This window comes from Phyllobates terribilis, unplaced genomic scaffold (assembly GCF_046119375.1).
Source record: "Phyllobates terribilis strain yellow unplaced genomic scaffold, ASM4611937v1 Scaffold_4__5_contigs__length_816908805, whole genome shotgun sequence".
NCBI classification, from domain to species: domain Eukaryota; kingdom Metazoa; phylum Chordata; class Amphibia; order Anura; family Dendrobatidae; genus Phyllobates; species Phyllobates terribilis.
The window spans coordinates 618,268,672-618,285,084 of NW_027362764.1; the positions used below are offsets into that span (position 1 = coordinate 618,268,672).

The 16,413-nt window shown below is 41.6% G+C and overlaps 1 protein-coding gene across 1 annotated transcript; it reads left to right on the plus strand.

Moving 5' to 3' along the window:
- The first annotated feature begins 4,296 nt into the window (after positions 1-4,296).
- On the plus strand, positions 4,297-7,048 carry LOC141264448 (transcription factor Sox-17-alpha-like). Its single transcript, XM_073676730.1, has 2 exons — positions 4,297-4,699; positions 5,701-7,048. The coding sequence occupies exons 1-2, from the start codon at positions 4,414-4,416 to the stop codon at positions 6,555-6,557; spliced, it is 1,143 nt and encodes a 380-aa protein (XP_073532831.1). The 5' UTR covers positions 4,297-4,413; the 3' UTR covers positions 6,558-7,048.
- Positions 7,049-16,413: the final 9,365 nt, after the last annotated feature.

Consider the following 16,413-nt stretch of genomic DNA (forward strand, 5'->3'; position numbering starts at 1 on the left):
GTTGTGGGATTACACAATCCCAAAAGGTGAGAAATTCCGCAATACATCCAATACTTTATTCCTCCTTTGGATACAACTCTATTGTGCTTGTTGTCCCCCTTTTCCTCTATGGAGGAGAAGGAGAAATTATTATGACATAGATAAAGAAGAAGGGGGAGATTATTGTGTCATACAGGATAAAAAAATAAATCATAAAGGGAAATGGGAGAGATTATAACAAAGAGGGAGAAGAGGAATGGATATAAATCATACTGGAAGAAGAGAGATTATGTCATAGAGGCAGAAACATGCTGCAGTGTCCTACACAAAGAGGTGGGTATAAGGGATATGGGGGGCAGAGATGGAGAAGGAGATAAATAAAGGGGATTTATTACTGTATATTGTCACAGGCTGGGCAGGCAGAGATTAGGCAGAGGCACAGGTGTATAATGTGTATTGGTGCAGACACAGCATCCGGCTTCTTAGTTTACACCTCCGGAGGCCGCTGACACCTGAAATCCACAAATCTTGGACTAGGGAGATAGGGCAGTCTGCTGTCAGCCGCAGCCCCGCAGCGTATCCCAGCCCCCCAGCGTATCCCAGCCCCCCAGCGTATCCCAGCCCCCCAGCGTATCCCAGCCCCCCAGTGTATCCCAGCCCCCCAGCGTATCCCAGCCCCCCAGCGTATTCCAGCCCCGCAGCGTATCCCAGCCCTCCAGTGTATCCCAGCCCCGCAGCGTATCCCAGCCCCGCAGCGTATCCCAGCCTCGCAGCGTATCCCAGCCCCCCAGCGTATTCCAGCCCCGCAGCGTATCCCAGCCCTCCAGTGTATCCCAGCCCTCCAGTGTATCCCAGCCCCGCAGCGTATCCCAGCCCCGCAGCGTATCCCAGCCCCCCAGCGTATCCCAGCCCTCCAGTGTATCCCAGCCCCGCAGCGTATCCCAGCCCCGCAGCGTATCCCAGCCCCCCAGCGTATTCCAGCCCCGCAGCGTATCCCAGCCCCCCAGTGTATCCCAGCCCCGCAGCGTATCCCAGCCTCGCAGCGTATCCCAGCCCCCCAGCGTATTCCAGCCCCCCAGTGTATCCCAGCCCCGCAGCGTATCCCAGCCTCGCAGCGTATCCCAGCCCCCCAGCGTATTCCAGCCCCCCAGTGTATCCCAGCCCCGCAGCGTATCCCAGCCCCCCAGTGTATCCCAGCCCCGCAGCGTATCCCAGCCTCGCAGCGTATTCCAGCCCCGCAGCGTATCCCAGCCCCGCAGCGTATCCCAGCCCCCCAGTGTATCCCAGCCCCGCAGCGTATCCCAGCCCCGCAGCGTATCCCAGCCCCGCAGCGTATCCCAGCCCGCGGGTCCCCGTAATGATGGCAGGCACAAAACTATTCCGAAATATGCGGCTCTGCTCGGCCAGGGCTGAAAAGTCACTGCTCAAAACGCGACCCCTAAAGGCCGAACTCGTCATTACCGTGCGCCTGATGGACCTTCTGCTCTGTACATGTCGGGCACAACTTGCACTACAATGGACAAATGGGAGAAAAAAAGAAAACAATAGATCGAAGGCTTTATAATAGTATTACATGAAGAGATGGTCACTGCAATGAATGAAATAAACACTGCCCTGATTACAGTTGATGATATCTGTCAATAACCTCTTTTAATACTGCAGGTATTGCTTGGAAACGAACACTATTAGCTTAGACGACTCATGTCCTAAAGATATTGGATAACTAATACATCTGTAGCAGTTGTTACTCCATTGACTACAGAGCATGACAGCACTTAAGGGAAAACGTGTAGGAGAATAGCCCAAAGATTTAGTGCAAATATATATATATATATATATATATATATATATATATATATATATGTGTGTGTGTGTGTGTGTGTGTGTGTGTGTGTGTGTGTGTGTGTATATCAATTAGCTCAGGCTTTCCTGTTACTATTGGCTCTATCACAACATACATGAGGATATATATATATATATATATATATATATATATATATGCATATATATATATGTATATATATATTTGTATGTTGTGATAGAGCCAATAGTATCAGGAAAACCTGAGCTTATTGATACACTCACACTTATATATATTTGCACTATACTTTGGGGCTATTTTCTTGCACGGTTTCCCATATGTACTATTATGCTCTGGAGTCAATGGAGTTACAATTGCTGATGTTGTATGAATTGTCCAATATCTTCATAACATTACAGTACCAACTAATAGCATACATAAGCTTATAAGCAAAGAAAAGCATGTTCACAAAATATCTTTGTTTCTAGTAACTACAATCAGGTCCAATAGATAGCGATCTCCTGATAATATGTATTAGAGGCAATGGTAACTTTAAATCACAGCTCTGCATTCTTGCTGCCAGGCAGAGAAGAGGTTAACGCTTGTCCTAACATTGGGACCGTCGTCCTGATTCCTGAGTTCAGTAGAAAGGTCCTGAATCAGTGACCGGTGCCGGCCTCCAGGAAGCTGTGGATGCCGGCAGCCTCTGGGTGGCATTTGTGGCTGACCCTGATAACAGAAGCTGGGTTACTATTCAGGACTTAAATAGAAGCTGTTTAGCACAAGATTTCCAGGTGGCATTGTGGTGCCATAGGGCACAGTGATAACATCTCACCACCTACACAAGCTGTTCACTACTGGGTCCATGGGACAGATCAGTTATAAATCTCACCATATGATAAAGAAAATGAAAACTGAAAAAAAGACCCCAGAGAAGCCTTTCTGTCCAGTACTGATTAGCATGGTACTAACCCAGCCAAAGACCTAAGACAGCAGGGTGCCTGCCATTGTATGTAGATTGTGCGCTATTAGCCAGGCTTTGATACAAAATCTACATAGGAAAATAAGATAAAGGGTTAATTCAGGTGTGTGCAGTCTGCAAAGCCTCTTCCTATACATTGCTCCCTATGAGGGCAGAGCAGGGCTGGGAACAAGAGCTGATACATGAGGCAGAATAATACTGATCATATGTTTTATCATTGATATCGCTATTAATATTGATATTATTAATGTATACATTTACATCGCTCCTCCTGACACATGTGAGTAGGAAATAATACGATTATTAGGCAGAATATTAATCCGAACTGAATGTAAGAAAGAGGAACTAATTGAATCTTATATATAAAGTAATTCTAAATATAAAAAGGCAAATAACATCCTGGGTTCTCACTTCTTCACATAGATGGGCAATAATGGATATGGTATGAGTCATAAAATACAGTAAATGTCAGATAAAATCAGAGCTGGATCTCCTGGGTTTTAATCACTTTATTCGTTGTGTCTGAAAGAATAAAAATTGTAGTATATAAACGATTAGATTACTAACATGTTTATAGCTGGTAAGACCTGACTGCAATAATAGATATGGATAATAATAATAATTATATACATAGTAATATTGAAACTAATTTAGATAATAATTATACTAATATTAATAATGATACTTCTACTATTAATAATAATTATAATCATTACACTAATAAATAATAATACTGATAATAATTAAAGCAATAATAATACAGATAAATATAATTATAGTAATAATAATACTAATATCAATACTATTACCACTGCTAATAATAATAATACAGATAATTATTACTGTAATAATAACACTGGTAATGATTACACTAATAATAATACAGATAACTATAATTACACTAATAATAATACTGGTAATAATTACACTAATAATAATAATAATTTGCACACTATAATTGAACACTTTCTCGGTATAATATTCTCAGTATAATGTTTTTCATGATCCAGTGTTATATATCTCAGCGTCACATGCTACATGTCCAACCGATTCCTTATCATGCCATGTAACAAGTCCATCCCATCACTATATATCTCCCCCTGTCTATAGGGCCCAGCTCGATCTGACCCTTCCGCATAACACAATAGATAACGTGCTCGTAAGCCCAATAGATATATATATATAGGAGATCCCTCACTGTCACATGGTCTTTGATCTTCCCCTACTATTTAATATTATATGATATATACATGGTGATGGTTCCCAGCCGCACTACAGGATATATTATAGTGATCATGGGCACGGTGCCTGAGCTGGGGCTGCTCTGAGGGTCTGCGCTCTATGGGACAGCAGGGCTGTGGCTGTAGGATTAGTGCAGCTTCAGAACTCTGCTCTGCACAGGTGGGGGCGTGGCCGGCGCTGGGCGTGGATATACACCTCCTCATAGAAGCTGGTGGGGCACAAGCCCCGCCCATTATACCTTTCCGCAGTGTAGCCCCGCCTCTGGGCGGTGATTGGCCTGCGCTGTGGTTATAGAAGCCTGGTTATGCCCTGAGGGCAGACACAAGTCACCAGCAGTAGCCGCAGCCGCAGCACTGGCAGAGACGATCCCTGGACGTCACCGCGGACACTGAGCTCCTTCTCTCCAGACATGAGCAGCCCTGATGGTGGATACGCCAGTGACGACCAGCTCCAGGGAAAGTGCTCAGTGCCAGTCATGATGCCCGCCCTGGGACAGTGCCAGTGGGCACCTGACACCCTGTCTACTTCCATGGGGGAGAACAAGGGCAAGAGCGACGCATCCAGCTCCAGGAGCAAAGCCGAAGCCCGGATCCGCCGTCCTATGAACGCGTTCATGGTGTGGGCGAAGGATGAGCGCAAGAGACTGGCGCAGCAGAACCCGGACCTGCACAACGCCGAGCTCAGCAAGATGCTAGGTAAGATCGGGCGTGTGTAGATCGGGCGTGTCGTCTGTCCGTGACCTCTGTGATCTATGCCGGCTACTGACTTATTATAGAGTTGGATTAAACATTCACATTATTTTATATCAAAGTTTCATATTCATTTTAATGCCTTCCTGAAATCACTCGCCACATGGTGCCAGAGGCTTAGAAATAAACACATTTTATAATGTGTATATATAATCTTCTAGTTCTTCTTTATAAATACATAGTAAAGCTATACACTTCAGCTAACTATTTAATAATAATGACGCCCCTAAAAATACACAATTATAAAAACAATTGTATAATTAGCATTAGAGATTTTATTGAGTATTCCATGTACACATTTTTTTCTACTTCCATTGTGTCTTTATTTATTAACAGATATACTCATAAATGTATTATTCTTATTAGCCTATAGGTTACTGTATTCACATATTTTTTGTTAGGCTATGTTCCCAAGATGAGGTTTTGGTGAGTTTTTTATGATGTGTATTTTAGGAAACCTGCAAGTAACCTATTTTACTTAATGTGGGGATTCACTGGCTTAATAGTGCAGGGTTTTGGACATTAAATTGAGTTTTATTTCCAGGTTTTATCTTTATCATATGCTAAAATGGAAATTTCTTGGCTTTTTTTTGCTATTTTAAATGTTTTTCTTTACCTTGTTCAATTTTTCTTTGTATAGTAACATAGTGGGGTGTGCCAGGATTTTTGTGGCTGTATCTTCTTTGTCTTCCAAGTCTACATTTACACCCTTTCTGGTGCTCTCCTTCTATATGTTATTTTTCATGGTGCAGAAATGTGCACCAAAGCGCATGGTGGGCACACAGCCTTTATGCAGTGATTTCAGGGTGTCGGGCTATTTCTAGCCTTTTTATGGTTTATTCTGGTCATCCCCTCAGTAAAGGCTCTTGTGAAGGGAGTTAGGCAGCGATGTATAATGTTGTGTGCCAATAATCCGATCATAATGTTGTTGCTTTTATCATTTACAGGGAAGTCCTGGAAATCTCTTGCACTGGCTGAGAAGCGACCATTTGTGGAGGAAGCGGAGAGATTGAGAGTACAACACATGCAGGATCATCCCAATTATAAGTACAGACCCAGGAGGAGGAAGCAGGTGAAGAGGATGAAGAGGGCAGACAGCAGCTTCATGCAGATGTCAGAGCAGGCTGACCCCACCATGCTGGGCGCTGATGGAAGGATGTGTGTGGACAACTTCAGCCTTGCGTATCCAGAGCAGTCCTATCACCCAAGCCAGCTACCCCAGAGTGGTCATCACTACAGAGAGTCTCAAGTCATTGGTGCCCACTATGACAGCTACAGCTTGCCCACACCAGAAACCTCACCTCTGGATATCCCTGAGTCTGAGCATACCTTCTTCACTGCTGTCCAAGAAGATAGCCCCATGATGGCATACCCTTACAACTCTCCATATGCTTCCCACCAGCAGAATCCTGCCTCTACTATGCTTGGTAGGCATATTCCACAGACTGAACAGATGGGGCAAGGGAGCCCTGTGCAGAATATGATGAGATGCCAGACCCCACCACAGATGTACTACAGCCAGATGTACATGCCCAGCGTTGGTAGACATCACTCTGTGCAAGTTAGTCAGCCCTCTCCTCCACCAGAGTCTCAGCAGATCCCTAGAGCAGAATCAGTGCAGCAGAATGAAATGTTGGGCGAGGTGGACAGGACTGAATTTGAGCAGTATCTTAGTTATATGGCTAAGTCAGATGTAGGAATGCATTACCATGGACAGGAGCAGGCTGCAGAAAATGGGCTAATATCCTCAGTGCTGTCAGATGCCAGCACTGCTGTCTATTACTGCAATTACTCCAGTGTATGAGACATTCTCCCCTGCTCCTTTACATTCTCTATAGTGTTCTCAGCAACAATTTCCAGATCTTGGGGAATCATGTTTATTACTTCAAGTCGTTTCAGACTTACAAGACGTGCGGGAAGAACTTACAATAATGCATACACTGACTAATTTATGTAAATTATTATATATGAACTGCAATGAACTTCCCTTCGATTATGCGACTTAAAGGATCAAGTTACATTTGATCTCTAGTCTTCATTGAATGCAATGCAACTCCTTATGTGTACATGTACACAGCCTCTTTGTATATTAATGATTTTTTTTAGAAAACTAAACTTTTTTTAGTGATTTTTATTTTGCAATAAAGAGTGAACATGAACCAGAATGTGATGTTGTACTTCATTGTTCTTTATTATGTATTAGCACGTTACCAATCTATATAATGAGAAGCTTGATACTTTGTACCTTTGTCTGTGCCAAAGCATGAGGCATTTAGCATCAATTGCTATTAGCAGACTGTAATTTACATCAGTAGTTTTATAATAATAAAAAAAATTATACACATATATATGTCTCACTGAATATCATAAAAAATAAATAAACCAATATACATATATATACATATATATATCTAGAAAACTTTTATCGCTCTCCCTCTCTCTCTATATATATATACATATAAAGAGAGACAGATAAAGTATTCTAAATATATATGTATATATATATATATATATATTTGTTATATATATTTAGAATACTTGTATACATGTGTGTGTATATATATATATATATATATATATGGAAAGAGAGCGATAAAAGTATTCTAAATATGTATATATATATATATATATATATATTGTTTTTTTTATTATGATATTCAGTGATGTGTGTATATATATATATAGAAAGCGAGAGTGATAAAGTATTCTAAATATATATGTGTATATATATATATTGATTTATTTATTATGATATTCCGTGAGAGAGCCAAGAAGAAAATAATTTTTAGCTAGGGGAATCTTAACATTATTTAATATTTTTAAGTAAATCATATTGATTATTATTGTCTTAATACTATTGGTAATATTGAAATATTTGTGTTTTTAGTATTTTTTAGAATTGCTATTAATACCAATTCCACTCCCTGCATATTACAGATCTGCTGATACATTACAGACTAGCTTATATGATAATTACTCTTTTGCCAAAAAAAAAAAAAGTAGAAATTTACTGAAATAATCATTCTATACATATGAATGGCATAGCTTCTGCAGCAGGTGCATTGGTTTCTGAGATGATTGGGACAGTCTCAGAAATTTCTGAAACCAGCAATAGCGATCTGCTCTGATTATTGTGGTTTTACTGTTTTTTATATGTCGTTTTGATTTTTTTTTTTTGCACAGATTTGATATAGGGTTTTTATAGACTTTTTTTTTTAGTGCAGTAACTTTGGGATTCTGTGATTAAAATCAGAATTGCATTTTTTTCGATGCTTTACTTTTAGATTCTCCATAGAACTCTGTAGTGAAAAAATCTACCAAGAAATGCACAGTTCAATAGCAGCTTCAAACGCAAAGTGGGCATAAGTGTTCTTGAAAATAAATCCACTTTTCTTGAACTAGTAAATGCCGGGGATTTTCTGCACAAAGCCGAAGCAGTAAAAATGTGTGTGAACATGGCATAAAATTGCACTATATCTTTTTTTGCTAATAATAATTGTAAGCTTTTCAAATATAAAGGCCTCTTTGAAAGTAACTTAATGCTGGCCTTCTTTTGTACTAGTTTATTTTCAAGGAATGTTTTAGGTTCTATAGAATAAATTATGGCGACAAATATTTGAACAAATGTCATAACTAAGGCTTTGTTTCCACTAGGCCACCCTCCTTTCATTGCAAAAATGCTAAAGACTATATATACTCTGTGTGTGTGTGTGTGTGTATATATATATATATATATAACATAGTTTTCTCTCTTATTATGTATGTTAGCATTCCTTATTGCATAATGCCCTCCCTTGTTATGTATAGCTGACTTTATTTCATAGAATCCTCTCTTGTTAGATATGAAATTAAATGACTACTGATGGAACATGGTAAAGTTTTATTTCTAATGGAGGAGTCTGATGATCTGGTCTTCGAGTAAAATGTTGCTCTGTTAGCAGTTATTTCATATGTAACAAGACTACATAATAAAGAGAGGTCGCTGTGACGAACAAAAAATATTGAGAATACACTATATAAGGGTGCGTGCTATACATAACAAGAGCTGATACTATGTATGGGATGACGCTGTACATAAGGACACTATATAATAAGGGACGGTGTCATACATGACTAGAGAGAATGCTACGTAATAAGGGAAACTATGTAATTAAGGATGGTGCTGTATATAACAAGAAAGTACATTATATACTAAGGGATGGCACTATACATGATAAGGCTACATTCCTTTATCTGTGTGAAGTATCGGTAAACTGCTCATTTTTTTTCTTTTTCAGACCCATCAAGTATGTCCTGTCCTGATTCTCTTAATCGGATCAGAAATAGACATGCTCTGAGTCTTTCATATCTCATTCTTGGATTCAGTGATTATCATGGATATTTGAATGGATCTATGAAACTCTGAGTCTGTGCCGTCTGATGAATGTGAGAATGTAGCATAAGGGAGTTTTTTTTCAAAAATATTAGAATTACTGCAAGTCGTACAGTACATATACAGAATAATATATCCAGTGACCGCTGACGTCCCTTCATAATCAGAGTAGCTTTTTGCTGTTTCTCCTTTTGATGGTCAGACCTTCATGTCAACATCTTGAAGCGACAACTCGTCTTGTTACACTGATCACCTCAGCCTTCAAAATGATAAGGTCACATATATTATATATATATATTTGTCTCCTGAATCCCCCACACTGCACCCCTGACTACAATTATGTACCACAACATTATTCTATATTAGCAATGCACCATTTAAAATATAAATTGGTAAGCAAGCACTGTGCCCCCATTAACTTTTCTGCCGGCACTGTATAATCTCCGCTGCCCAATAAATCTAAATTAATCAGTTTCTTTGACTATCCCCAATTCATTTTATGGCTATGTGCACACGTTGCATTTTTGTTGTGCTTTTTTCCGCATGGATTTATTGCAGAAAATATGCAGCATTTTACAGTACCAGCAAAAAGAATGAGATTCCGGAAATCTCATGCAGATAGTTACATAGTTGCAAAGGTTGAAATAAGTCCTAGGTCCATTAAAGCGCACCTGTCCGCAGGATAGTGCTTAGTAAACTACATACACTGTTAGGTGGGCACCATTACACTGAGTAAAATGATACCTTTGTTGATGAAATCCATCCAGTGGTTCTTTTATAATCTTTGTTTTCAGTTATGTCATAATGATATGCTCGTGCTTCGGGGCAGCCTGTGGGGAGGGGCTGTAACTGGTGCTCTCATTATGTATTCATATTTCTGGCCTCAGACAGGTCACTGTGCTTTCATGTCCGAAAACGCCTGCCGGCATCCGCGCATGTGCAGTAGCATCTGCGCTTTAAATTCTACCTTCCTCCACCAATCGTACATCCTGTCATTAGTTTAACTAATAGGTCTTTTCCTTGCAGATTTGCAGTAGATCTTGTAATTTGCAACAAAACCTCGTGTAAAAAAAAAAAACATGTATTTTATGCAGCGTTTTTCCTGCAAACATAACAGAATTTGAACAAGAATTTTCTGCTTCAAATTCAAAACGTGTGCACATAGTCTTATCCCCTGTCTTGTGGCCCTCCCCACCCCCACTCATTATAAGTCCTTCATAGCGTCATAATGAATTAGGGGGTGGGAGAGGATGCTATCAATTACTTAGCAAAATTTGGATCTGGGCCTCCAGCTGCATGTTGGTCAGATGTGTGGGCTCTTTCACTGTTCTAGATCCTAAAAATACATACAGCGGGTGACATACGTATTGAACACGTCACTAATTTTCTATGTAAATATTTTTCTAAAGGTGCCATTGACCTGAAATTCTCACCAGATGTTGATAAGAACTAGTGTTGAGCGAGCACTAAAATGCTCGGGTGCTCGAAGCTCGGGCCGAGCTCACCGTGATACTCGGGTGCTCGACCAGAGCAACGAGCCCAATGTTAGTCTATGGGAGACCCGAGCATTTTTGCGGCGCCACCCCTGGCAGTCTGTAGAAAGCCTAAAAAGTGCCCAAAACGATAGTGACAGTGCTCAAATGACATGGGGAGAGCATGGGGATCGCCCCAGGAAGCATTTCTGACCCCCAGGTCACTGCTGTCAACAACGTGGTCAGAGGTATTAAGCCACTTTTACGGGCTCACAATAAAACGTTCAAAAACGAAACTGAAATGGTTTTCCTGTGAAATATGTTAAGGAACTTCCTTTCCAGGGTAAAGACTTGTGTATAAGGTAAAATAAATAACCAAAAACAAAAATACTCCTCCACACCTTGGGCTATGTTCACAAGTAGCATTTTTTATGCGTTTTTGCACTTTTGTATTGCTTTCAACCGTGACAAATGCATTCACCGGGAAATGTGATTTTAACATTGTACAATCTTATCTGGCCATGTGCTGTGTGACACATGCATACAGTGCTGAAAAGACATGGGAAAAGCATGGGGAAGACCCCTGGAAGCATCTCTGACACCCAGGTCACTGCCTAAAAGTGTGCCCATCAGAAGTGATCCTTGCCGCATCAGAAGATGCAGACTTGCAACTATCCCCGATCCCCGTGGAAGTCCTTGTCCCAGGGCAGTGTTCAATTGTACCCCCCCCATTCCATGCAATGCAAGCGCAAGTATGCAGCCTGCCACCCACCCACCCCCAGGCTGCATAAACGGTCCCCAGCCGCCCCTATTTGAAGAACAGCCTAACAACAAACACGTGGACAAGTGAATGTGGCCAGGGATGGTCCATCTCACTGACGCCTTCACACTGGGTTAATATTGTGGAAGCCGGGACACAGTTGGACACTGGGATGCAACACGTCCTCCACACATAGAGGATTGCGTGTCCTGGGTCAATCAGGCTTCAACACAAATTTCAGAAGGTAGACAGCAGCATATGGCCTCCTACACAACGAGTAAATTATTCATGATCATGAGGCCATCCATCTCTTTAGCTTTCTGTTCCTTGGAATGCAAGCGCATGTATGTAGTAGCGGCTAGGCCGAGGATTGCTGGATGTTTTCCTGCTACTATCCCAGTTCTATGACTCCCGTTAAAACAAAGCTTCAGGTGATGAATGATGGATGAGGTGGTGGCAAAGGAGAAAGAGCAGGAGGAACAGGGACCATTCACATCAATATCAGGCCAGTCAACCACACATTTCTTGTAGGATATGTTTCTGTACCAAAAGGAGCGCTTCGGCTACACAGTTATAGGGCATACAGTGAGTGCAATGCCTACCAAAAATTTCAAGGCACTCCAATGCCCCTTGGAAGTAACATGGAGGTCAGAGGGACTTAACTAAACTGTTTTTTACATTTATAGCAACTGGGTCTCCTGTACACTGTTGGCCTAAGCAGTGAATGGAAGGCTTTCCAAAAATTATGAGGAACTGCAATGCCCCTTGAAACAGAAGTGGATTACAGCGTACTAAAAACCTTATACCCATTATTGGGAAGTGGGTCTCCCTTAGTGTTCGTCTATGCATTGAAAAGCAAAAGCTGACTAAAATTAGGAGGAAATGCAATGCCTTTGGAAGAGTCGTGGAGGTTAGAGTTAATTAAAAACAACATTTCAATGCCCCTTGGAAGAGCTGTGGAGTTCAGAGTGGTTTAAAAAGACGGTTTTAGTGCCCCTTGGAAGAGACGTGGAGGTCAGAGTGGCTTAACAAGAAGGTTTTAATGCCCCTTGGAAGAGACGTGGAGGTCACAGTAGCTTAACAAGATGGTTTTAATGCACCTTGGAAGAGACAATGTATGCATTCCGTGAGCAACCGCTCGAGGATCCATACTGCTGCGAGAGATGTGAGCATATTGTGCACTTGGAAGCCCAAATTCTGGATCTAAGTGCTCAGATAGCGGTACTGAGGAGCATCAACAACATGGAACGGAGTTTGCTGCTCACCGAGCAGACACTCAATGGGTCAATACTGGGGGTGGAGCATAGAGGGGAAGTGCAGGCTGAACAGGCAGGGAGCTGGATAACAGTTAGGAGGGATAGAGGGAAGAAGTATAGGAAGGCTGGTTCAGAACCAGCATTATTGGAGCACGACAGATCCTCTGACCGCCGGGGGAGTGTATGCTCCAGTAATGAGGGGGAGGGGGGAAGTGTAGGGTAGGCAAGACAGGTTCTGGTAGTGGGTGACTGTATTATTAGGGGGACAGACAGGGCAATCTGTCACAAAGACCGGGATCGCCGAACGGTGTGCTGCCTCCCTGGCGCTCGAGTCCGGCACATCGCGGATCGGGTTGACAGGTTACTGGGTGGGGCTGGCGAAGACCCAGCGGTCATGGTCCACATCGGCACCAATGACAAAGTGAGTGGTAGATGGAGGGTCCTTAAAAATGATTTCAGGGACCTAGGTAGGAAACTTAGGGCAAGGACCTCCAAGGTAGTTTTCTCAGAAATACTACCAATCCCGCGAGCCACACAGGAGCGCCAACGGGAAGTTAGGGAGGTGAATAAGTGGCTAAAGATTTGGTGCAAGGCAGAAGGGTTTGGGTTCATGGAGAACTGGGCCGACTTCGCGGTCGGCTACAGGCTCTACCGTAGGGACGGGCTGCACCTCAATGGGGAGGGTGCAGCGGTGCTGGGGAAGAAGATGGCTAATAGGTTGGAGGAGTTTTTAAACTAGAGACGGGGGGGGAAACCAAGGAAATAGGTGGGATGTGAGGCAAGCAAGGGGGAAGGGGAGAAGTGAATATAATGAGGGTGGAGAGGGGGGTGGGGATAGTACAGTTAGATCGTTAGAGAAGAATAGGATGCTAAATAACCCCAAAGTTTTATCTTGCATGCTGACCAACGCAAGAAGCCTGACCAATAAGGCGGATGAGCTGCAGGCGCTTATATCGGAGGAGAGGTATGACATCGTAGGTATAACAGAGACTTGGCTAGACGATAGCTACGACTGGGCGGTAAATTTATTAGATTATAGTTTATTTAGAAGGGACCGGAAACAGGGGAAAGGCGGAGGAGTCTGCTTATATGTAAAGTCATGTCTAAAACCCAGACTAAGGGAAGATATAGGAGAGGGAGAAGAGGGGGTCGAGTCCATGTGGGTAGAGATAGAGGGAACTAAAAATAATAATAAAATATTACTGGGGGTCAGCTATAAGCCACCAAATATAACAGAGGAGAATGAGAATCTGCTATTAGGACAAATAGACAAAGTAGCAAAACATAATGAAGTGATTGTAATGGGGGATTTCAACTACCCGGATATTGACTGGGAAACAGAAACCTGTAGATCTCAGAAAGGAAAAAGGTTCTTGACAAATATTAAGGATAATTATCTCTCCCAACTAGTGCAGGAACCAACGAGAGGGAAGGCCGTGTTGGACTTAATATTGACTAATAGGCCTGATAGAATAACTGAGGTACAGATAGGGGGGCACCTAGGTAATAGCGACCATAATATTATCGACTTCAAAATGCCCTTCAGTAGGGTTATCAATAAGGGAACAACAAAAACATTAAACTTTAGGAGGGCGAAGTTTGATCAGCTGAAAGAAAGCCTTCAACTTATTGACTGGGACAAAGTTCTTAATCAAAGGAATACGAATAGTAAATGGGAAACCTTCAAAAGAATTCTGAATACTCAGTGCGAGAGATATATACCGTATGGGAATAAAAGGGCCAGAAATAAGAGGAAACCAATATGGTTGAACAAGAACGTAAAAGGGGCGTTAAATAGCAAAAAAGAGGCATTCAAGAGATTAAATCAGGAAAACAGTAAGGAAGCACTAATGTGTTACAAGGCAAAAACGAGAACCTGTAAAAAACAAATAAAAATAGCGAAGGAGGAAACAGAGAGACGTATTGCTAGGGAAAGTAGATCAAATCCCAAACTTTTCTTTACGTATATAAATAGTAAAAGGATTAAAACGGATAATATTGGACCGATAAAAAGTGAGGAAGGCAAAATCATAGAGAAAGATGAGGATAAAGCTAATCTATTAAATAATTTTTTTTCGACAACTTTCACAAAGGAAATCGAACTAACAGGAGAAATGAGAAGTGACAAACTTAATCCTCCACTAAGTATGACAAATCTAACCCAAGCTGGGGTACAGAAACGCCTCAGTAACATTAAAATAAACAAATCACCAGGACCTGATGGCGTACACCCACGGGTACTAAGGGAACTATGTAATGTGATAGATAGACCGTTATATCTTATATTTAAGGACTCTGTTGAGACTGGGTCTGTGCCACTTGATTGGCGACAGGCGAATGTAGTGCCAATATTCAAAAAGGGAGCAAAAAGTAACACCGGAAACTATCACTACCTGATTCACTACCTGTCTGTGTATCTCCTGTATTTAAGCCGCAGTCTTTATACTACATTGCGGCGTTTTCTCAGGATCCTATTACTACACATTAGGTCTCTACGTCACTACATGACATATGTCAGATAACCTGTTCCTTGCACTATTCCTCCGTTGACAGAGGATACTACTAGCTATATTTTATATGGGGGTACTTTTTATTTATTTATTTTTTTTTACATTTTTTTTTTTTATTTTATTTTGTTCTTTCCAGTTCCATCTCCCTTTATGGAACGATATCTGATGGGTGTATTCTCATTAAAGTTTTTAATGTTATACACATATTTATTTTGTTCTTACCTAATGTGTACACTTACTTGTTAGTAAGTAATATTGCTTTTATGTAATTACTCCATTTGTACAACATTATCTTTTTGCCCCCTTTTTTTTTTTTTTCTCTCTTTTGCACACGGCCTCAGGTGCAAAGGTTATGTTTGGTTTTTTTCTGCTCTTCCTTTTTGAACCCTTTTTTTTTTTTTTTCATTTGCTGTCTGTATATAAATGGAGTGTTTCAGTGCATACATTGATATATCTGTTGGTGCCCTGATGAAGGGGTGTGGAACACCCAGAAACGCGTAGGCATTTACCAATAAACAAGGATATTATTACATGTTCCTGACTTGAGGATCTTTCAGCGGCGCGGACGTATATCTCTACTTTCACCGCCTTTGGATTTATTCTGGATCAACTTTAGCAATTACAGAACTAACAGGTCGAACTTGATGGACGCAAGTCTTTATTCGGCTTTACAAACTATGTTACTATGTTACTATGTTACATGGAGGTCACAGTAGCTTAACAAGATGGTTTTAATGCCTCTTGGAAGAGTGGTGGAGGTCGCAGTGGAATGAAAAGACAATATCAATGCCCCTTGGAAGAGTGGTGGAGGTCACAGTAGCTTAACAAGATGTTTTTAATGCCCCTTGGAAGAGTGGTGGAGGTTGCAGTAGCTTCACAAGATGGTTTTAATGCCCCTTGGAAGAATGGTGGAGGTCACAGCAGCTTAACAAGACGGTTTTAATGCCCCTTGGAAGAGTGGTGGAGGTCACAGTAGCTTAACAAGACTGTTTCAATGCCCATTACAAGAGCCATGCAGTACAGCATATTAAAAACATTATTTACATTATTGGGGAGTGGGTCTCCCATAGTCTTTGCCTATGCCTTCCAAGCAAAAGCTGCCAAAAATTAGGACGGAAGAACTTGCAATGCTGGCAACATGGACCACGGTCACCCTGGTGGTATAGTGGTGGTAGAGGCTGAGGATAAGGAGAAGAGCAAAAAACAGCCGAAATGAGGAAGCGTATACCCATGTGTGGGTGTGAAGCGGTGCATGGGAATACACCTCCCGAAACAAAACAGTGGATTTGA